At 47.0% G+C, this 21,581-nt stretch overlaps 2 protein-coding genes across 5 annotated transcripts in view; both read left to right on the forward strand.

Annotated features, from left to right (window-relative positions):
* POLR1B (RNA polymerase I subunit B) overlaps positions 1–3,853 on the forward strand; it is a 30,791-nt gene extending 26,938 nt beyond the window's left edge. Inside the window, exons 13-15 of the mRNA XM_082743415.1 lie at positions 223–419; positions 1,223–1,476; positions 2,533–3,853. Coding sequence (XP_082599541.1) covers positions 223–419; positions 1,223–1,476; positions 2,533–3,415 — 1,334 coding nt within the window. The 3' untranslated portion in view covers positions 3,416–3,853. The remainder of the gene's footprint in view (positions 1–222; positions 420–1,222; positions 1,477–2,532) is intronic.
* Positions 3,854–11,882: 8,029 nt separating this feature from the next.
* Positions 11,883–21,297, forward strand: CHCHD5 (coiled-coil-helix-coiled-coil-helix domain containing 5). Of its 4 annotated transcripts, none has more exons than XM_082743434.1 (4): positions 11,883–12,121; positions 13,161–13,301; positions 13,390–13,588; positions 16,233–16,409. In XM_082743434.1, coding segments are annotated over exons 1-4 (366 nt in total). In that variant the 5' UTR covers positions 11,883–12,119; the 3' UTR covers positions 16,257–16,409. The 4 variants fall into 4 exon arrangements, with proteins under 4 accessions (XP_082599560.1, XP_082599561.1, XP_082599563.1 ...); XM_082743435.1 differs by lacking the exon at positions 16,233–16,409 and adding an exon at positions 21,079–21,297 and having other exon boundaries at positions 11,926–12,121; XM_082743437.1 differs by lacking the exon at positions 16,233–16,409 and adding an exon at positions 21,079–21,297 and having other exon boundaries at positions 11,926–12,121; positions 13,390–13,522.
* Positions 21,298–21,581: the final 284 nt, after the last annotated feature.

Genomic DNA, 21,581 nt, shown 5'->3' on the forward strand with positions numbered 1-21,581 from the left:
GAGGCAGAGAACAAGAGTGGAGTGAGAGGCAGAGAGAGAAGCAGACACCCCACTGAGCAGAGAGTCTGACGCAGGGCTTGATCCCAGGATTCCCGAGATCATGACCTGAGCTGAAGGCAGATGCTTAACTGACTGAGCCACCCAGGCACCCCTCTAATTTTATATATGACCTTTATAATCAGGGGGAAAAAAGATGCTAAAGTTTTTTCCCCCCCTTTGTAGGGAAGCAAACCATGGGCTTTCCACTTCTCACTTACCAAGCTCGATCAGATAATAAACTGTATCGTCTTCAGACTCCACAAAGCCCTTTAGTGAGACCATACATGTATGATTATTATGACATGGATAACTATCCAATTGGGACAAATGCCATCGTTGCTGTTATTTCTTACACTGGCTACGATATGGAAGATGCCATGGTAAGTTCTCCCAGGAGATGTCATTCCATTCCTTTTATTTTTTAACTTTTTTGTTTACTGTGTTTCTACATCCTGGTGCATGAGTGTTCTGTTAAATGATGAATTGCTAGTCTCCATGAAAGTGGCAAGCCCTAAGGGATATTCACTAAATATTCAGATATGCATGCATGGTGCATATTTGAGTACATAGTATAAGGTGTTGAATGAGTATAGTCTTGGGAATATCAACCTTTTATATTTATGCATGATTAGGTTTTAAGCCATAGTGTAGGTGGCTTGGAAAATGTGTTTTGTTTTGTTTAAGATTTTATTTATTTGAGCGAGAGGGCACAAGCAGGGGGAGGGGCAAAGGGAGAGGGAGAAGCAGGCTCCCTGCCCGATGTGGGGCTTGATCCCAGGACCCTGGGATCACGCCTGAGCCGAAGGCAGATACTTAACTGACTGAGCCACATAGGTGTTCCAGAAAATCTGGAGTTTTTATTTTATTTTATTTTTTTAATATTTATTTATTTGTCAGAGAGAAAGAGAGAGCACACAAGCAGGCAGAGTAGCAGGCAGAGGCAGAGAGAGAAGCAGTCTCCCTACTGAGTAAGGAGCCTGATGCAGGACTTGATCCCAGGACCCTGGGATCATGACCTGAGCCAAAAGCAGACGCTTAACTGATTGAGCCACCCAGGCATCCCTGGAGTTTTTTAAATAGAATGCCAGTTATCCTAAACCATGTATTTTCATTCTAACCATTTTTATTGTAAAATCCCCATTTGGCCTCAGTGTCTTAAATTAACAATTCTTTGATCTCATAGATCGTGAATAAGGCCTCCTGGGAACGAGGCTTTGCCCATGGAAGTGTCTACAAGTCTGAATTCATAGATCTATCTGAGAAAATTAAACAAGGAGATGATAGTCTGGTGTTTGGAGTCAAACCTGGTGACCCGCGGATTCTGCAAAAGTTAGATGACGATGGCTTGCCGTTCATCGGAGCCCAGCTACAGTATGGAGACCCGTATTATGGCTACCTGAACCTCAACACCGGAGAAAGCTTTGTGATGTACTATAAGTAAGTTTGGGTACCCAGTGCTATTTTTAAAAGGCTGTTTCTCCCTGAAGTTGCTGAGGTCAGTGAAATTTACCTTGTAAGAGGTGAATTTTGGAGAAGATAACTGAATTGGCATTTCTTTTCTTTCTTTCTTTCTTTCTTTCTTTCTTTTTTTTTTTTTAAAGATTTATTTATTTATTTATTTGACGGGGGGAGAGAGAGAGAGATCACAAGTAGGCAGAGGGGGAGGGGGAGGCAGGCTCTCCACTGAGCAGAGAGCCTGATGCGGGTCTCAATCCCAGGACCCTGAGATCATGAACTGAGCCAAAGGCAGAGGCTTTAACCCACTGAGCCACCCAGGCGCCCCTGAATTGGCATTTCTTAAATGAGATAAAGTTTGGTGTGTGCTATTCGGCCTTTGTTTTTCTGCTTCTCTTGCCAGTGTGTTAGGATTTGACAAGTTGCCTGCGACTTCTTTTAAAAATAGGCTATTCAAACATAATCATCTCTCTCGGGATGTAGTTAGGGATTTTCCTAGCTAAAAATGTCAAGTTCATGATGCCTCTTGCTAAAATTAAAAATGTTTAGCTTATTTTACATCTATGAAATGGTTTCAGCTGTAGGTCTTTGTAGGTAGTCTCTGTTGCTGTTCTTTCGGGTGAGCAGAGTTCCGTAGCGAACGGAATCAGCAGCCCTGTTCACAAGTGTTTTTAGGGATACCAGCTCTCTTTGTGCTGGAGAAGAGATGTGAGAATAAGTTGTGCAGATATCCTTTATGAAGCACTAATTATGTCAATTAAAACTTAGAGGTGTCTTGGGGCGCCTGGGTGGCTCAGTGGGTTAAAGCCTCTGCCTTCGACTCAGGTCATGATCCCAGGGTCCTGGGATTGAGCCCCGCATCGGGCTCTCTGCTCAGCAGGGAGCCTGCTTCCTCCTCTCTCTCTGACTGCCTCTCTGCCTACTTGTGATCTCTGTCAAATAAATAAATAAAATCTTTAAAAAAAAAAAAAAACAACTTAGAGGTGTCTTTGTCAGCGTAAAGAGAATAGTTAGACTTCCGTCTGCTTTTTTTCCCAGGAGTAAAGAAAATTGCATCGTGGATAACATCAAAGTGTGTAGTAATGACACCGGCAATGGGAAGTTCAAGTGTATCTGCATTACGATGAGAGTCCCTCGGAACCCGACAATTGGAGACAAATTCGCCAGTCGCCACGGGCAGAAGGGCATCCTGAGCAGGCTGTGGCCAGTAGAGGACATGCCGTTCACCGAGAGTGGGATGGTTCCAGACATTCTGTTCAATCCTCACGGTTTTCCATCCCGCATGACCATCGGGATGTTAATTGAAAGTATGGCAGGGAAGTCCGCTGCCCTGCACGGTCTCTGCCATGATGCGACACCCTTTACCTTTTCAGAGGAGAACTCGGCCTTGGAGTACTTCGGGGAGCTGTTAAAAGCCGGTGGCTACAACTTCTATGGCACCGAGAGGTTGTACAGCGGCATCAGTGGACTAGAACTAGAAGCAGACATTTTCATAGGTGTGGTTTATTACCAGCGTTTGCGCCACATGGTCTCAGACAAGTTCCAGGTTAGGACCACGGGAGCCAGAGACAAAGTCACCAATCAGCCTATTGGGGGAAGGAATGTCCAGGGTGGAATCCGTTTTGGGGAAATGGAGCGGGATGCTCTTTTAGCTCATGGTACATCTTTTCTCCTGCATGACCGCCTCTTCAACTGTTCGGATCGCTCGGTAGCACACGTGTGTGTTAAGTGTGGCAGTTTACTATCTCCGCTGCTGGAGAAGCCACCCCCTTCCTGGTCCGCCACGCGCAACAGAAAATACAACTGTACGTTATGTGATCGAAGTGACACCATCGACACTGTTTCTGTGCCTTACGTTTTCCGGTATTTTGTAGCTGAACTGGCAGCCATGAACATTAAGGTGAAACTGGATGTCATTTAACTTGATGGCACCTTTCGGGTTAGGAGAACGATCGGATTAAAACAAACTCTAACTTGGGTTCAGTAAAGAGATGACTCAGTTCCTCGGGAGTTTTTCTCAGGGGTGTTCGGGTTTTCCACTAAGACCGGGCAACTAAGAATTCAGGATTTCTGAGTCTCATCAGGATAACTACTGAAGCTGATTTGCAGTATATTTGTTCAAAAGTTCCACAAGCATCTTTAAAAATGATACACGGAAAAAAAAATGATACACGGATAAGTCGAAGGGTATACAGGGAAGTCTTTCCAACCCCAGAGTCCCTGTACCCTACTTTCTCTGGGCAGTGACCATCAAATGTTTCTCCATCTAGAACAAAGCAACCCAATACAAATACTATTGCAAGCCATATATTTCATTTTGTATTTGCTTATATCCACATTAAAGTAAAAACCAAAGGTACTTCTATTGAAGTGTAATTGTTAAACAAAACTGTGCATGTTTAACGTGTACAATTAGACGGGTTTGAGCATATGCATACACCTGTGAAATGATCACCGCAATCGAGGTAAGAAACCCCACCTCCAAAAGATTCCTTGTGCCCTTTGGGTTTGTGTGTGTGTGTGGGTGCACGTGTGCGCGCGCACGCTTGGTTAAAAAACACTGAATTTGACATCTACCCTCTTAACACATGTTTAGGTGTACAGTAGAATATTGTTAACTAGAGGCAGAGCTCACTCATTTTGGAGTGATGGAGCTGTACACCCACTCGACACCAACTCCCTGTTTCCCCCCCACCAGCTCCTGGTAGCCATCATTCTAGTCTGACTCTTTCAGATCCCTCATATAAGTGGGATCATGCAGTATTTGTGGTTCTGTGACAGGCTTATTTTACTTAGTGTAATGGCCTTGAGGTTTATCCATGTTGCACATGGCAGGATTTCCTTTTTTAGAGCTGAATAATATTCCATTGTATGTATGGCATGTTTTCTTTATTCATCTTTTTTTTAAGATTTTACTTATTTATTTGAGAGAGTGAGAGAAAGCACCAGCAATGGGGAGTTGGGGGTGGGGGAGAAGCAGGCTCTCTGCCAAACAGGGAGCCCAATATGGGACTCGATTCTGGACCTCAGGATCATGACCTGACCTGAAGGCAGACACTCAGCTGACTGAGCCATGCAGGCGCCCCTCTTTGTTCCTCTCTTGATGGAGATTTAGGTTGCTTCCATATCTTAGAAATAATGTTCATATGCTATATTTTATTCAATGTAATAAAGCCAAAATGCCATTTCCACGTGTAATAAATATAATTTATGGAGATAGTTTACATTCTTTTTCCATACTAACCTCTAAAATCCAGTGGCTGTTTTTCTGTGTACAGTATTTCATTGTTTGGACGTATTGTTCCCTGCTGGGGCGTATTTGGGCAGTTTCATTCTTTGGGCACTATAAATGGTGCTGGTAGTAGATGACCTTGTATTCACTTGTGAATACATGCTCTTTGATGTTAAACTTTACTAAGATAATTCTTGAGTCTGGCTTTAGGTGTCTCTTAGTAATGATAAGGCAGATGGAGCTAGACTGAGAAAACTAGTATATCCTGGCTTTGCTTCATTAAACTGTTGGGAAAAAGAAATAAGGAAAAATGCCTCAAATCTGTTGGCTGATACTTGCATTACTGTTAGTAGACTCCCAGATGAACTTGACCACCCCATTCCAGTCTCTGTCTCTCTCACAAGCCCATAGCTGAGGTCTGTGGTTCCAAGTCTCCCAATTTTTTTTAGGAGCACTAAAAATGGTAACAAATAAAGTTTGTTTTATCTTTTGTTTTTTATTTAAATTCCAGTTAATATATAGTGTAATACTAGTTTTAGGAGTAGAATTTAGAGATTCATCACTTCCGTATACCATGCAGTGCTCATCATCAGTGTCCTCCTTAACCCCCTTCACTCACTTACCCTCCCCCCTGGCTGCCTCCCTTCCAGCAATCCTGTTTGTTTTCTAGAGTTAAGAGTCTTTGATGGTTTGCCTCTCTTCGTCCTGTTCCCTCGCTGTGTTGATCTGTTTTATTTCTTAAATTCCACAGAGTGACATCATATGTCTTATCTCTTATTGGCTTATCTTTTTTAAATTTATAGATTCACAAAATTGACATTGGGACAATTCCCAGAGTTTAGTCCTGTTTCACCGGTTTTACATGCACTCCTTTGTGTGTGTGTGTATTGTTCGGATCAGTCATACCACGTGTAGACTGATGTAACAACCATAATCAAGACACAGGACTACAAACCATAAGTGATGTTATCATAGGAAACAAACATGAGATTGCTGGAGGGGAATGGAGTAAGTGGGTGATAGACATTAAGGAGGAAAAGTGATACAATGAACACTAGGTATTATATAAGACTGATGAATCACTGATCTCTGCCTCTGAAAGTAATAATATACCATATGTTAACTGAATTTATATGGAAAAAAAAAAAAAGACACACAACTATTCCACACCACAAGGCTCAGCCATGCTTTTTTCCCTTCATAGCTGTCCCCAACCCTATCCCCCATCTTTAACCCCTGGCAACCACTAATCTATTCTCCATCTCTATAATCTTGTTATTTCAAGAATATTATATAAATGGAATCATATAGTAGTGACCTTTTGAAATCGGCCTTTTCCACTCTGCAGTTCCCCTGAGATTCACTCAGGTTCTTGCATGTGTCAGTAACTTATTCCACTCAGCACTCCATGAGAGGGTGCAGTTTTTACTTTATCATTTGGGTTTGGTTTTTGGTAGATCATGCTTTTGGTGTCATGTCTTAAGAACTCCTCAAGCCCAGGGGCGCCTGTGTGGTTCAGTGGGCTAAAGCCTTCAGCTCAGATAATGATCTCAGGGTCCTGGTATTGAGCCCCACATCGGGCTCTCTGCTCAGCAGGGAGCCTGCCTCCCCATCTCTCTCTCTGCCTGCCTCTCTGCCTACTCGGGATCTCTGTCTGTCAAATAAATAAATAAATCTTAAAAAAAAAAAAAAACAAAAAACTCTTCAAGCCCAAAGATTTTATATATTCTAAGCGTTTATAATTTTATGCTGTACACTTAAATCTAGGATCCATGTATCCCTTTTGAGTTTTTTTTTTAAGATTTGCCCATTTATTAGAGTGTGTGAGTGGAGCGGGTGGGGACAGGCAGACAGAATCTTGCTGGCGGGGAGCCCGACAACACAGGAATCAGTTGCAGAACCCTGAGATCACCACCTGAGCCGAAATCAAGAGTTGGATGCCACCAACTGACTTAACCACCCAGGGGCCCCTTGAGTAATTTTTCTATAAGGTGTGAGGTTCAGCTCAATATTCCTCTTGTTTTTTTGTTTGTTTGTTTGTTTTGTTTTGTTTTTGCCAGAGGACTGGATATATTATGTATCTCTTTGCTGTGTTGGTATAACACAAATTAGTGTATGCAGTAAATGGATACAGGTGTAGACAAGATACATATTTATACAAATGGAATTGTTGTTGTGAAACAAATGTCTCCAAGGAAAGGATGGAGCTGTATGTAAAACTGAATGTTACTTATGTCTATGAATGGAATATTGGATAACATTAATATTTTAAGGAAATAAATACAAAATTGAATGATGGGTTAATTATCCAAATAGCATATGGGTAGATATAAAACTGCAGTAGAATAGAGCTGTCAGCTTCTGTATTTATAAAAGCGAGTTTCCTAATGAAAGAACAGAACTATACACAAGATGGAATAAATAAGTTGTCTCTGTTAAGAATGCTGATACAACGAAAATGAATTGCCCCACTGTGGTCCTTGAAATGAACCGGTTTTATTTAATGGACACTCCATACACCCAAGTGGTTGTAACAGGTACTGCAAGCTGTATTATAAGAACAGATGTTTCAAGTATGTGTGGTCCTTCTTTCGATGGGAAGAAGTGTTCCCACAGTGATCCACAGTGAGGCAGATCCACAGTGAGGATGGTGCCAACAGGCCGAGTACCTCTGTGAGACCCAGCAGGCACCCCAGCCCCGCACTGCCATGTAAGGGAGACAGCACAGGCTGTGGGGAAGAGCCTACAGCACTGATGGAAGAGCTGGTCTGAGCAGGCTTCCTGCAGGCTGTCCACACTGCCCTCCCCCTCTGACCTGCTAGTCCCAGTAAGCCTTTTCAACTGCAGGCGTTACGATGGTGTATGGTACAGCCTGGGGCAAAGGGATGTAGGCAGAAGCGTCCCCTGGAGTTTTGGCGTTGGTGTCCTTGTAAGAGGAGAGCACACAGAGAAGGTGATGTGAGTGGAGGCAGAGATAGGAGTAATGTGTCTACCAGCCAAGGAATGCCAAGGACTGCCTGTAACCACCGCAAGCTGGGGAACAGGCATGGAACGGATTCTCCTTCAGAGCCTCCAGCAGGAATCTGCTGCCAGCACCTTGATTTTGGACTTCCTGCTTCCTGAACAGTGAAAATGCATGTCTGTTCTTTTAAGCTACCCAGCCTGTGGCAGTTTGTTACAGCAACCTCAGGAAGCAAATCCCACTGAGGCTCAGCTCCCTACGGAACACATACTTGTGTGGGTTCTAAATGAGCGATGCCTCCGTGTGGACAGAAAGTAATACTGAGATTGGTGAGGAGGCCCAGACTGGCTGTAAGGGAAACAAACCACTTAATTAACCTTTCCCACACTTCCTTTTCCTTCTCAAGGAGAGCTGCATTCTAGCTGAAACATCAAATACCACTTCTTGGAGGCAAAGCCAAGAAGTGAGGCATTGTCCTCTATCTGGGACCAGTTTCTGCACACCTCCCTTTCAGCCTGTGGCCCGCAGCCTCCAAGTACCTGGAAGAGATCAGCACTGGGACCCGCTCATCAGCGGCAGCATCTGAATCTGCATCTCTTACACCTCAAATCCCGTGAACCTAGAGTGGATGAGGAAGGTACGTGCAGTGCCGAGGAGGTAGCCAGGCCCACTGGAACCCCAGCCCCAGGCAGCCGCCCAGTGAGGAGGAAAGGAATTGCCCTGGGTGAGTGGTCAAGGTCTTGCCCAAGACCCGTTCCCAGGGGGCAGAACAGAGCTGAGCAGACCTCACCACAAGGGCACACCCTCGGTTCTGCTGCCTCACACCCATCATCACGTAGGAAGATTGTGAAGCTGGTGTTTGTCAGTTTCTCTAGGACAGAGCCATGGCCTTGACCTCCCAAGCCCTCCCACGCCCAGCACCATAGGGAAGCACACTTAATCCAGGCCTGTGTGGATAGCATGGCAGGAACCAACATGTGGATCCTTTGCCAAGCCTCACTCACCCCTGCCTAGACTAACAAACGGCTGGAATCCAGAAGCAGGAGGCAGGGACGGTGCACTACAGTTCCCAAGGAATCCTAAGGCTTTGAGATCTTGGGGAACAGATCTGGGAGGCAAAGGATCCAGGAGACCCCAGTGAGAAAATGGAAGTTAAGCTTTGAGCAAAGTGTTCATTTTACTCAGTCTTTTTTTTTTTTTTTAAACTAAGGAGCTTAATAAGGAGAAACAAATAAGAGCTGGGAGACCCCCTCCAAGTTACAGTATATGTTTTCCTCTTAACAATTTTCTGTGCCACTGTTTCCAGAGGAGGGGTGGTCCTGAAGCTCTAGATCACTAGCCCCCGGCTAGTGACAACAGATGGAATGTGGCAGGAAAAGCATGTTCACTGCTGTCCTCAGCTTGGAGATTTTATATGTATTGAGCTTGTCAGGATTTGCCTCCCACCCATCATATCCTATAAACTTAAGACCAAGAGGGAGCACTTCTAGAAAAGAAAAACCCAGGAGATGAAGGTGGCAATGAAGCCACCTGAGGGGAGAGGAGCCCTCAGGACTCCAGGAGACCCTGTCCTCGTCAATAGTGCTCTTCTCATAATACCATTAGGAAATCACCGACACAGCCAGGCACCATCCCTTCCTGCCACAGGGCTCCTTCAGGGGATCAAGGGTCAGGACTCATGTTGTACCTCACAAATCATCTGGTCAAAGTTGTGTTTGTGTTGCCATTTGTGGCAGCTCTCAGTCTGGCCAGGGATTGAAGCACTGGACGACTCCCTCCGGATCCCATTCTACAAGTGCACCCTCCCACCCAACCCCCCGTCCCCCTCCCGGCCCCGTCACACTCCCTGCCCTTCATCAGATCTGACATGCCCCACCTGGAGGAAACTATATGCTCCGTGAAGCACACGGACAAATATCACATGACCTCACATATGTGGAATCTAAGCTGGACTCGTGGAAACAGAATGGTGGTTGGCAGGCCTGGGGTGTGGGGGAAATGGGGAGATGTTGGTCAAAGGGTATAAACTCTATTAAGTAAGTTCTGGAGACCTAATGTATAGCATTAGTTAATACTAACATATTGTATACTTGACATTTGCTAAGAGACTGGATCTCAAATGTCCTCATCACACATTAAAAATGTTAACTATGTGAGGGCGCCTGGGTGGCTCAGTGGGTTAAGCCGCTGCCTTCGGCTCAGGTCATGATCTCAGGGTCCTGGGATGGAGGCCCGCATCGGGCTCTCTGCTCAGCAGGGAGCCTGCTTCCCTTCCTCTCTCTGCCTGCTGCTCTGCCTACTTGTGGTCTCTTTCTCTCTGTCAAATAAATAAATAAAATCTTTAAAAAAAATGTTAACTATGTGAACTGACGGATATTACTGTGGTAATCATTTCACAATATCTATGTATACCCTTTTTTAGCAGAATGAATTTCGGTCTTTTACTACCTGCTGGGGAAACAGTTCCTGGCACACAGACAGCACTTAATAAGTATCATACAAGTCAACGAGTGGCTCATTTTATCCTCATGCAATCCTGCAAGCAGATGGGTTTATTCATTCCATTATTACTCTGCCAGACCCCATGCTATGGAGGGGATCCAGCGGTGATATGAGACAGATACAAGGCCCCTTCCCTTGTGGGTCTTGAAGTAGGCAGAACATATGCAAAAAAATACAGTAACAAATTCTGATAAGGCTAGAAAGGGAAAGTACACAGTGCTCAACACCATGTGCTCAGCAGGTGTCATTTCAGTCTCTGCTCACAAGGGCATCCTTAAGCAGCCGTTATGGAGGAAACTGAAACCCAGAGAGCAGATTCTGTCCAAGATCCCGGATTCAAGCCCAGGTAGGCTTCACTCCATAAGCCTACCTTGCTTTTGATCCCTAAGAGGAAGTTAGTCAGACTCTTGAGCTACAGGCCAAAAACAACCTAGAAGCTTGGAAGCACAAGTGTCACACTTCCCGAGGGGAGGGGGTGTGTGTCTCCTCTTGGGGTCTTCATCATACCTACTAATGAGCTCACATGTTTGAACCCCTTCCCTTGAAGGAGCACGTTACAGGGACTTTGAGGTAAGACTCATGAAGTGGCAAGGGACAGGTTAAGATTTCACTTTCCCAGGAGAGAAAAATATGAGGATTCAGTCCACATTTGCATCCAAAGTGTTCTCTGCCACTGAGGGTGTTCCTTCCCCTCTTCTCCCATCAAAAATGCACTTGGAAGTTTTTGCAAGAAAGGATAGGAGGCCTTGGGTAAAAAGCTTTCCTGCGGTGCACACAGCTCCAAACCTACTCCTATCATCCAAGGCAGGTTCGGATGGTCAGTGGGACAATCATGTGTCCAGGGCCAACCAGGGCAGCTCACAGTAACAGTCTCCAGTAACAGCGCTCACTTATCCAGAAATTCTGAGGGTCCAGGCTCTGCCCTAACTGTTCACATGCACTATGCCCTGTGTAAAGGACCTCACCGTCATCCTCCCCATTTACAGATGAGCAAACCCATACTCCCAAGTAGCTGTCACTTGCTCACAAATAGCTCTTGCTCCTCGACACTATGATGAAGAGCATTTTATGTTCATTTTGGCTGGAGTCTGGGGAAGACATCCACATATTTGATGGCTGCGCTGATGCTTAGTCTCCCTCTGATCTCGGGATACTCGCACCCACCCTCACAGGTGGGAAAACGTACCCCCGGGTCTCACACTGGAGGACAGACCAATAGGTGGAAATGATACCCCTCCAGGAGGACTTAGAATTACACATGCCCATAATCGCATGGAGCCAATATTAACACTCAAGTCCAGCCTGGACCCAGGGCTTATGCCAAGAAGAAAGGGGCCTGGTCTGAGTCCCCCAGGCTGAGCCGATGGCAGCTCCAGGCCGGCTGGTCCCACTCTTGCGGTGACCCCCTTCCCGCGGCTCCGCGCGCGCACCAGCATCCGGAGAGGACCCGGAGCGCCTGCGCAAGACGGAAGGTGGCACTGCGGCGGTAGGCGTCAGGGTCCCGGTCCCCGCGCCCAGGAGCCCGCAGCCACGGAGCCCAACCTGGCCACCAACAGCACCACATCGAGTGGGCAGAGCAGCCGCTCGCGCCCAGCTCCCGGCGGGTGGCTAGGAGAGGAACGCGCACGCGGCCTCTCCCGTATTTCCGGCGCGGCCACGGCCAGCCGGATGTAGGAAGCGCAGAGCCACCGAGCGGCAGAGCGGCCCGCGACGGCTGCGCAGGCGCCGCCAATACAGGTGGGGCCGGAAGGAGAGACAGAGCGCCGCCATGACAGGTTGGGCCTAAAGGGAACAGAATGGGCCACTTGCCGGCTCTGCGACCGGAAAAAACGAGGCAAGGACAGCCGAGTTGGGCGCCGCCATGACAACCTGACCGGAAAAGGCGGAGCTCTCCTCCCGGACTGATTTCCTACCCGCACCGGCCTGGAGATGTGAGTAGCGGGAGCGCCTACCCTGGATCTGCCGCCGCACCCCCTCTCTTCCGTGATCTGGACCTAGGCCAGCACTCCGGGAGGAAGGGTTGGCGTCTTTGTTCCTCGAAGATCCGACCCTTAGGATTCAGCGCAGTGCATTACAAGTCTCGTCCCTCCGCGTGTCTAGGCCCCGCCCCCTGAGCGTTTAGACTCCGCCCCTCTACTTCTGGTAACTGGGAACTTGTCGGGTCCACCCTTAACACCCACCCAGTCGTGTCCAACCACTTTGCAACTCTAGGACTGCAGAATTGTCACGGCACCTCTGCGATTCTTAGACCCGTTCTTAGAGCTCCGGGTTCATCCCCCTAGATCACCAAACTATACCTTCTGAACCTTTGGATCAGCGCATCATCGCAGACCTCAACTGTAATGCCCACAGACTTGTTCCCAGACCACCCGTGCCGCTCTAGATTTCCAGATCTTTTTCTCAAGAGCTTACTTGTAGGAACATCCAGGTCTATCCCAGAGCTCCAGCCTCACCCAGTGCTTCCACATCATGCCCCTAGAACTCTGAGGCCCACCCCAGAGCTTCAAGTCTCACCTCCAGTACCTCTGTCCTCAGACTTAATCGTTAAGACTCTGGTCAATGGACCCTTCCCCAGGACCCAAGACCTTACCACTTGGACTTCTGAACCTCTTTTTAGGACTTCCGAACCCCTTTATGGCTCCCAGATTTTCTCCTAGAACTCAAGATCTTACTTCTAAGGCCCTATCGAGGGATGCCTGAAGGACCCCAAGGCTTGCCTTTGAATGATTAGACTTTTTTTTTGGAAAAGTTCTCCATCATCTTCCCAGAAGCCCCCACCCTGTTCCACAATCCCCAGGGCTCATGCTTTCCTTCCCTGTCCATCTCCCTGGCTCTATCCCAGGATACCTTCAGACTCCTAGATCTGCCCAGGATACCTAGTGTTGTTCCCCGCTCCATCCCCCTACTGAGATCAGAACTCCCTTCCTGGTCTGTTGCCTGAAATTACCCTCAGCCCACCATGTCCCACAGGCAGGCGGCCCTGGAGGTCACGGCTCGCTACTGTGGCCGGGAGCTGGAGCAGTATGGCCAGTGTGTGGCGGCCAAGCCTGAGTCATGGCAGCGGGACTGTTACCACCTTAAGATGAGTATTGCTCAATGCACATCCTCCCAGTGAGTGTGGGCAAGAATTGGACGGGGTGGGGGCGGGGGCGGGCAGTGGAGTGGAAGTGTGAATGCTTGAAATGTCCTTCCTCCACAGCCCAATCATCCGTCATATCCGCCAGGCCTGTGCTGAACCTTTTGAGGCCTTTGAGGAGTGCCTTCGACAGAATGAGGCAGCTGTGGGCAACTGTGCAGAGCACATGCGCCGCTTCCTGCAGTGTGCTGAGCAGGTGCAGCCACCGCGCTCACCCTCATCCGTGGAGGTGAAGCCGCCACAATCACCCTCAACTGTGGAGGTGAGGCAGGAGCAGGGACTTGTCACTACTTACCCCCTTTGTCTTGGTAGTTGATCAAAATAAAGACCTGGGAGTTATCCTCAGCCGCCCTGCCATAGGCCTGTGTGAGCATCTGGGATACAGAACATGATCACCTCTTGCCCCTTCCCATAGCCCCTTCAGTTCAGACCCCTCTCTGACCTCTCCACCTCCAGAATCCCTGCCCCAGCCTTTTCCCTGACTCTCTGAATCCCCTCTCACTTGCCCTCCCCACAGTGGCCAGAGAGAGCATTTAGAAACTGAAAACTCATCCTGGTACATATTTGCTTAGATCTCTTCAATAGCTTCCCATTCGCTCTGAGAACAAAATCCAGGTCCTTGCTGATTCTCTGTGTTCTTCCCCGGGCTGACCTCATCCACCTCCTTCCTTACCTGCTCTCTTGTTCCCTTTCTCACTACCCCTCTGCTGTACTCGGTGAGGGGATGAGGAGTGAGCAAATGAGTCTTACTCTCTTTAATGATGTGTACGTACATAAACAGATATGCAGTATAACGATGGTATTAAGATTTCATGGATGGCTGCAATTTTTAAAAGCTGTCTTAAAAGATTGCTTGGGGAGGCTGCCTGGGTGATGGCTCAGATGTTTGGGCATCTGCCTTCAGCTCTGGTCATGATCCCCTGGGATCGAGTCCCGCGTTGGGTTCCCTGCTCGGTGGGGAGCCTGCTTCCCCCTCTGCCTCTGTGTGTGTGTGTGTCACGAATGAATAAATAAGATCTTTAAAAAAAAAAAGATGTCATTAAAGACCCCTTGGGGAGCTGTAATAAAAATGAAATTGAGAAATGCCCCTTTAGAAGTTAACCACCTCCCCTCACTGGACTGTGCCCTCCTAAGGCAAAAGTCACATCTTGAACCAACTCCCTCTTAACGTTCTCTTATTTGAGCCTCTATGTTCTGTATTACTGCTTTCAGTCCATTCTCTGTGATGGTCCCAGAGCAGTCCCAGAGGAAATCTGATCATATTCTGCTTCACTTATATATTTTATTTTATTTTATTTTTTTGAGAGAGAAAGTGCGAATGGGAGACGGGTAGAGAGAGCGAAAGAGAGGGAATCCTAAGCAGGCTCCACACTGACTCGGGGCTCGTTCTCAAAACCCTGAGATCATGACCTGAGCCCAAATCAAGAGTTGGTGCATGCTTGATCAACTGAGCCACCCAGACACCCCATGTCCTGTTTCACTTGAAAACCTTTCAGTTAAGTGTCTGCTTTCAGCTCAAGGGGCCCAATCTCAGGATCCTGGGATTGAGCCCCAGGTCAGTGTCCCTGCTGGGTGAGGAGCCTGCTTCTCCCTCTGCCTGCTGCTCCCCCTGCTTGTGTGCTCTCTCTCTGTCAAATAAATAAGATCTTTAAAACAAAAACAAAGCTTTTCGTAGCTTCTCACCTCCATCCGTCAAATCTGAATTCCAGCACAGCCTATAGGGCCCCCCCCCCACCCCGCTCCCTACTTTCTACATCATACTCTGTTCCAGCCATAGTGAGCCTGCAGTTACTCAGGTGCATGTCTCTCCTGCTGGCAGGCTTTTATCCAGCTATTTCCTTCTGCCTGGACTGTCCTTCCTGGGCCACTTGGCTACTTGCTATTCTGGCTTATATAACGCTGCCTCTGAAAACATCCCCAGCAGGCACATCCCCATCTCCAGCCTCCCAGGGTGTCTGAGCTCCCTCCATCATGGCTTGTATCTCACTGCCTTGAAGTTGAACCAACCTCTGCTTCATTACCATTGGCTGTCTCAGAGGGGTTCTTGGCTAAATATGGGGGAGATGCCCTTCTACCAGGCCCTGTAGTCCTTGTTTTGTTTTAATAAGGCAGTAATAAGTAAAAGGTTCAGGCCCTAGGAGTGGACACCAGCAGGAAAGACTTTTAATTATTTTTTGAGATTTTATTTATTGGGGTACCTGGCTAGCTCAGTGGGTTAAGCCTCTTCCTTAGGCTCAGGTCATGATCTCAGGGTCCTGGGATTGAGCCCCGAATCGGGCTTTCTGCTCAGCAGGGAGTCTGTTTTCCCTTCTCTCTCTGCCTGCCTCTCTACCTTCTTGTGATCTCTCTCTACCTCTCTGTCAAATAAATAAATAAAATCCTAAAAAAAAAAAAAGATTTTATTTATTTATTTGACACAATGAGAGAGAGAGATCACAAGTAGGCAGAGTAGGCATGGTTCGTCATTCCTGTCCTGGTTAAGCAATCAGCCTCTCCCTGGTCTTCCTCTGGCCATCCTGCCCCTAAATCAGCTCTCCTCTGGCAGCCAGAGGACCTTGTAAAAATGGAAATGAGATCATATCTCTTCCTTTACAGCCTGTGTGGTTCCTGAGTGCACTCAGAGTGATTACTACCACACCTGCTTCCTCTATTGCCCTGTAACAATGCCAGGACACAGCAGATGCTCAGTAAATATAGCAAATGGTGACTTCTCTGCTCCCAGTGACAGTTCAGTGTCAGATGTGTTCACATGACAGATGGCCAAGGTCATCACCTGATACCTTCTCCCTCCAGACGCTGGACTTGGCAAAGGCAGCCTCTGCTGTGTCTACATAATCTCCCCAGTGGTGGCCCCAGGACCAGGCACAAAAGAGGTGCTAGTAGATGGTCATGTCTTTTTTCCACAGGCAAAGCCACTTCCTGCCTCCTGAGGACTCTGAACCATGGAAAAACTGGACATGAGTGACTGGCTCCTTGATGCCCCCAGCCCTGAAGAGTGGCCAGGTGGAGTCCTGAGGGGCCTGGACCTGAGTCTGGCTTCTCTGGACAGCAGGACTCACAATAAATAAAGACTCTGTATACCAGGCTTTGCCTTCTGCCTTCAGCAGCTGAGGGGGAAACCCTGCTCCTCTGTTCCCCAGCTTTGCACCGTGTGCCAAGAAAGGGCCTGGTCACCAGAGTTAAGATGACCCCTCTTCCCTCGTTAACTCTGCCAACAGCCACTTCCAGTCTTCTGCTGCACAGATGTGGGAAAGGCTCTTCTCCCACCCACTCCAGTGTTTACCCAGTCTTTATGGAGCATTTCCTTGAAGTTTAGGAGGCAGTAATATCACACTTCTTTTCCTCCTGTGTTTTGAAGCAATTGTGTGATAGACAGGGGCACTACACAGTGGGAATGAAAATACTGGCTTTATTATTGAGAACAGTGAAACCAAGGGGTATGGCTTAGTGTGTGCTGTCCTGGGCTTCTGTTCTGTCTTGGTTTGTGTCCTTCCAGAATTCAACCCTAAGAATTAGAGTGCAGTTAGTATATTTAGAATGTGATTCCAGAAACATCTGGAGGTGAGTGGAGAGGTGAGATGGAGAGAAGGCAGCCGACAAAAGGTGCGCTATCAAGCCAGTTACCACAGTGGACAATGGACTCAACCTAAGGGGCAAGGGGATTGGGGTACAGATCACCAACTGCCCGTCTGTCATCGGGGGCAGGTGTCATGGGCACTGATGGTCTTGCACTCCTTCCTGCCCTGTGTGGTCCTGTGCCCTGCCATCAAACTGGCCCTGAGTGGAGAGTAACCAGGAATCAAGTGAGCAGCGTTCAGCGCCCAGAAGAGGGCTGAGTGGATCTGGGCAGGGACCAACAGGGGCTGCTGCAGCTTCTCAGTTTCTCCTCAGAAGTACATGTTCTGTGAGCTCAGCTGGATGAACACGAGCTCCCCAGCGGGAGCAGGTCCTAAAGGGCAGAGGGCAGACAGGACTGATGGGGGAGAGAGCCCAGTGTGCCCCGCTGAGTGTGCCCAGTGCCTGCACCCAGATTCACCATTCAGACAAGCCACCTCCCCCTGGAGGTGACTCCAAACTTCCAGAAATTAGAAGTGACTGGCCAGTGCTGATAGATTGGCCACTGGAAGCCCAAGGCTTGTGCTCTGGCTTGGAAAAATGAGCCAGGGTGTCTCCTGGGGATTTGATCTTTAAGACGAAGTCATCAGTTTGCTTGGGAGCAGTCAGGGTTGCCAGAGCTGCCAAAAGCCATGTGGTGCAAACCAGAGAAAACCCAGGTAGAGAAGGGAATGTGATTGTTCTTGTGGTTCCTGATTGGGCTGCTTGGGTCCTGATGGCTTTCTGTCCCCAGCTTTAGTTTCCTTGGGCTATGGATTGAGTCCTCAGAACTTTTTGTATGTTTTCAGCCAAACCCACTTTGCTTGAGTAGGGTTCTGCTCCATGTAATTATAAGGAGGGTAACAAGGGGGCGCCTGGGTGGCTCAGTTGGTTAAGCGCCAGACCCTTGAGTTTGGCTTAGGTCATCATCATCTGGGTCATGGGATCAAGCCCCATGCCAGGCTCAATGTTCAGTGGGGATTCTGCTTGAAATTCTCCCTCTCCCTCTCCCTCTGCCCCTCCCCCTTCTCTCTCTCAATTAAATAAAAAAGAAAAGAAGTGATAAGAACAAACAAAACAGGTTGATTAATCTTTTCACAGAATTTTTTGGGGAAGATTTTATTTATTTATTTGAGAGAGCGGGTAAGAGAGAGCATGAGAAGGGAGGAGGTCAGTGAAAGAAGCAGACTCCATGGAGCTGGGAGCCCAACGCGGGACTTGATCCCAGGATTCCAGGATCATGACTTGAGCTGAAGGCAGTCGCCCAACCAGCTGAGCACCCAGGTGCCTCTCTTTTCACAGAATTTACTTTTGGCTTTACTAGTGTTCTTTGCATATTTGTTTTTAATTTATCTTTTTTACCTTTTTGGATTTATTTTTTTTTTTCTTTTTGAAATGAGTGTTTAGCTCAATGATTCTTAGCCTTTTTTCTTTTCTAATGTACACACTTAAATTTCCCACAAAGCAAGCCTTTCTATTTTGCATTTTTCATTGACCCCAGATTATTTAGAAGTTTAAAACTGTATTTTAAAATTTCTGAACATATGGGGATTTTTCTCATTATCTTGCCTAATTGCAATTGGACTAGGAACACATTTTCTGTGGTTTCAGTCTTTAGAAATATGTTGAGACTTTCACAGCTTGGCATAGGGTTGGCTTTTGTTAATGTGCCATCTGCGCTTGAATCCTAATCCTAGGTTCATGATGCACTATCTTAGGTCGGGTTCCCCCAGAAACAGATTTTGAGGCAGCGCTTTGGAAGATGGCCCCAGAAAGCACTGGTAGGGCAGAGGGAAGTGAGACAGGAAGGGAAAGCAGCACATCAAGGCCGCATTATCAAGCAAGTTACCACTGGCCAACAGCTTAACTCTTTGGGGAACTCTGGGAAACAGTGGAGAACATATACTTCCCACTCAAGGGGGATCTAACTAACCCCCACCAGTCATTTTCCCTGCTCCTTCCTGTGTGCCAGACACACAGGCAAAAGTGGGCTCTGGTGGAGAGAAAACTCCAGCAAAGAGAAGAGCAGCAGCTTCAGAGTGGTTCACTCAGTGGTAGCCACCCTGAGGCCATTCATTGCAACGTGACCCACGGCCACCACCACCACCATTGTCGCAGCCTGTCATGGCAGCCTCACAGTAGCTCCCATCATCTCAAATCCCTTTGGTGCCCGTCACTGCTGCCTCCCATGCCTGCATCACACCACAACTACCATTGGTGGAGGTTTTACAATAACACAAGTGCTTTCAAAATGCTTGGCTCTGTTCACAAAGGATGGCTGCCTTCAACCAAAGTGGTCAACTGGAAGTGGTGGGCATGAAGGCTGAGGGAGTATTGAGAACAGTATGGGGAGGGGACAGGGCTCAGTGTAGGGGGAACGTGTGCAGATGTTGAAGTGATCGAGTGAGCTGATGACCCTCAGGATTCTGAGAAGGCAGAATATGCCTGTCAAGGGAGTGCAGAGGTGAGGAGGTAGGGTATATTAACCTGAAAGCAGAGTATGTCATCGAGAGTCTCCATTTCACCTGTGGTGGTTGAACTGAGAATTTGTGCTTCCCATTGAATATACTGACTTTGTTGATAAAGATAATCAGAATAAGGATGCTAAATATTTCAGACAGCACTCCCTTGAGTAGGTAAGCACCTGGTTTATGCTATGAAAATCTTTTGGACAGAATCTATACAAACAGAAGCCAGATTCTCTAAGGAAATTCATTATCCTGAAATAAGCTGGCAGGGCACATGGCTGGCTCAGTGAGTAGAGCATGTGACTCTTGATCTCATGGCTGTGAGTTCGAGCCCTAAGTTGGGTACAGAGCTTACTTTAAAATCTAAAATCTAGGGCATCTGGGTGGTTCAGTGGGTTAAGCCACTGCCTTCAGCTAGGGTCATGATCTCAGGGTCCTGGGATCGAGCCCCACATCGGGCTTTCTGCTCAGCAGGGAGACTGCTTCTCCCTCTCTCTCTGCCTGCCTCTCTGCCTACTTGTGATCTCTCTCTGTCAAATAAATAGATAAAATCTTAAAAAAAAATCTAAAATCTGAAAAACTATATATATATATAAACTATATATATATATATATATATATATATATATATCTGATTTAAAAATCTATTTCAGTATGCAGACAAGGCTGAGAACCACTGTCCTAGTGGAATTTCTCAATTTTGATTGTCTTCTATAATATTAACACACTTGGAACTAAGGTTTGAAAGTTTTGGAAACTACTTTGAAGCTCGTGACGTTAACAGAGGTTTCAGAGTCCAGGGAGTCGGTGTGTGTCACAATAGTATTTCTTTTTTAACTCAATAAACATTTACCAGTGAGGTGGTGACATTGAGACAAGGTCAGACCCAAATAATTCGAATGCTTTCCTTCTTTGATGGTCGAGAAATTATGGGATGCATGGAGTGTTGGGTCAGCTGAACAAAGGAAAGAATGTCTCTCTGAAAAGCATTAAGAAGCAGGAAAATTGCCAAGGACACAGACAAGTGTGTGTAACGAAAGGACCTGCACTCCCGAGGTTCTCAAGGGCAGATGCCTGGACACGGTCCCTGGAGCTGCCTTTGCTACAGAGCGTGGGCAGATGGGCAGATCTCATGCTTCCCAGGATAAGCCACTGGGGATAACACCATGACTGTGGTGCAGCAGTACAAGGGACTGGTGAAGAAAAGAGAGACATGCAGATCAGAAAAATGAAGAAGCAGAACGACCCCAAGGCATCCAGCCCCAGCAGGGCACCAGCCCCAGGGAACTGGGTCCAGGCAAGCATGTATATTAAGCTACATAAGTGTAAGACTTTTAAAAAGCAGAATGTAAACCCAGGAGTACTAATTAAAAAGCAAATTACCTCTTTTGAATAAAAACAACTACTTACTTCTTACTTTTTCTGTCTAACACAGTAAGAGTTTTTCTTTTTCTTTTCTTTTTTTTTTTTTTTAAGGATTTTATTTATTTATTTGTCAGAGAGAGAGCACAAGCAGGGGGAGCAGCAGGCAGAAGGAAAAGCAGGTTCCCTGGTGAGCAAGGAACCTGACATGGGACTTGATCCCAGGACCCTGGGATCATGACCTGAACTGAATGAAGGCAGATGAGATGCTTAACCAACGGAGCCACCCAGGCATTCTGAGTTTTGCTTTTTCTATTTCCTGTTCCAGGAATAATTCTCCAAACTGCCCGCATTCTTGAGGATGCCCTTCTCTTCTCTTAGGTGGTGGTAAAACTGAAAATCCTTTCTTCCACGGTCCATGACTTTGTCAAGAGGGTAGTGAGCTTGATGGCGTCACATCAGACTGACCCCAGGAATCAGATGTTGGCTTGCTGAGCTGAAAGTCAAAGCAAATTTTATGTAATGAAATAAAAGAGAGCAAGTAAAATATCTCATTAAATGCTCCTGTACATTTTGAGGAAATGGAAACGTGACTAAAATGCACATTATGAATGCCTCCGTATCATAGGTAAGTAAATCACAACTCTGTATTAGCAGGGTTGTACGTTAGATGTCCAGGACACCTAACACGTAACATCTTTTCGTTTTTCTTGGTAAGAAACAGACTGAGCGGGATGGGCCGAAATTTACATTTGCACTGCCTGCCAAATATGCAAATAAATAAGAAAAACATAGTTTGTCTTTGGATAAAAGATCAGCAATCTTTTATGT

Source organism: Mustela nivalis (assembly GCF_964662115.1).
Source record: "Mustela nivalis genome assembly, chromosome: 8".
NCBI classification, from domain to species: domain Eukaryota; kingdom Metazoa; phylum Chordata; class Mammalia; order Carnivora; family Mustelidae; genus Mustela; species Mustela nivalis.

Bases quoted from the DNA above. Each gene is read 5' to 3' on its own strand.
- CHCHD5 (XM_082743434.1), top strand. The intron at 13,302-13,389 runs GTGAGTGTGGGC...CTTCCTCCACAG, and splicing joins GCTCAATGCACATCCTCCCA to CCCAATCATCCGTCATATCC. The intron at 13,589-16,232 runs GTGAGGCAGGAG...TTTTTTCCACAG, and splicing joins AATCACCCTCAACTGTGGAG to GCAAAGCCACTTCCTGCCTC.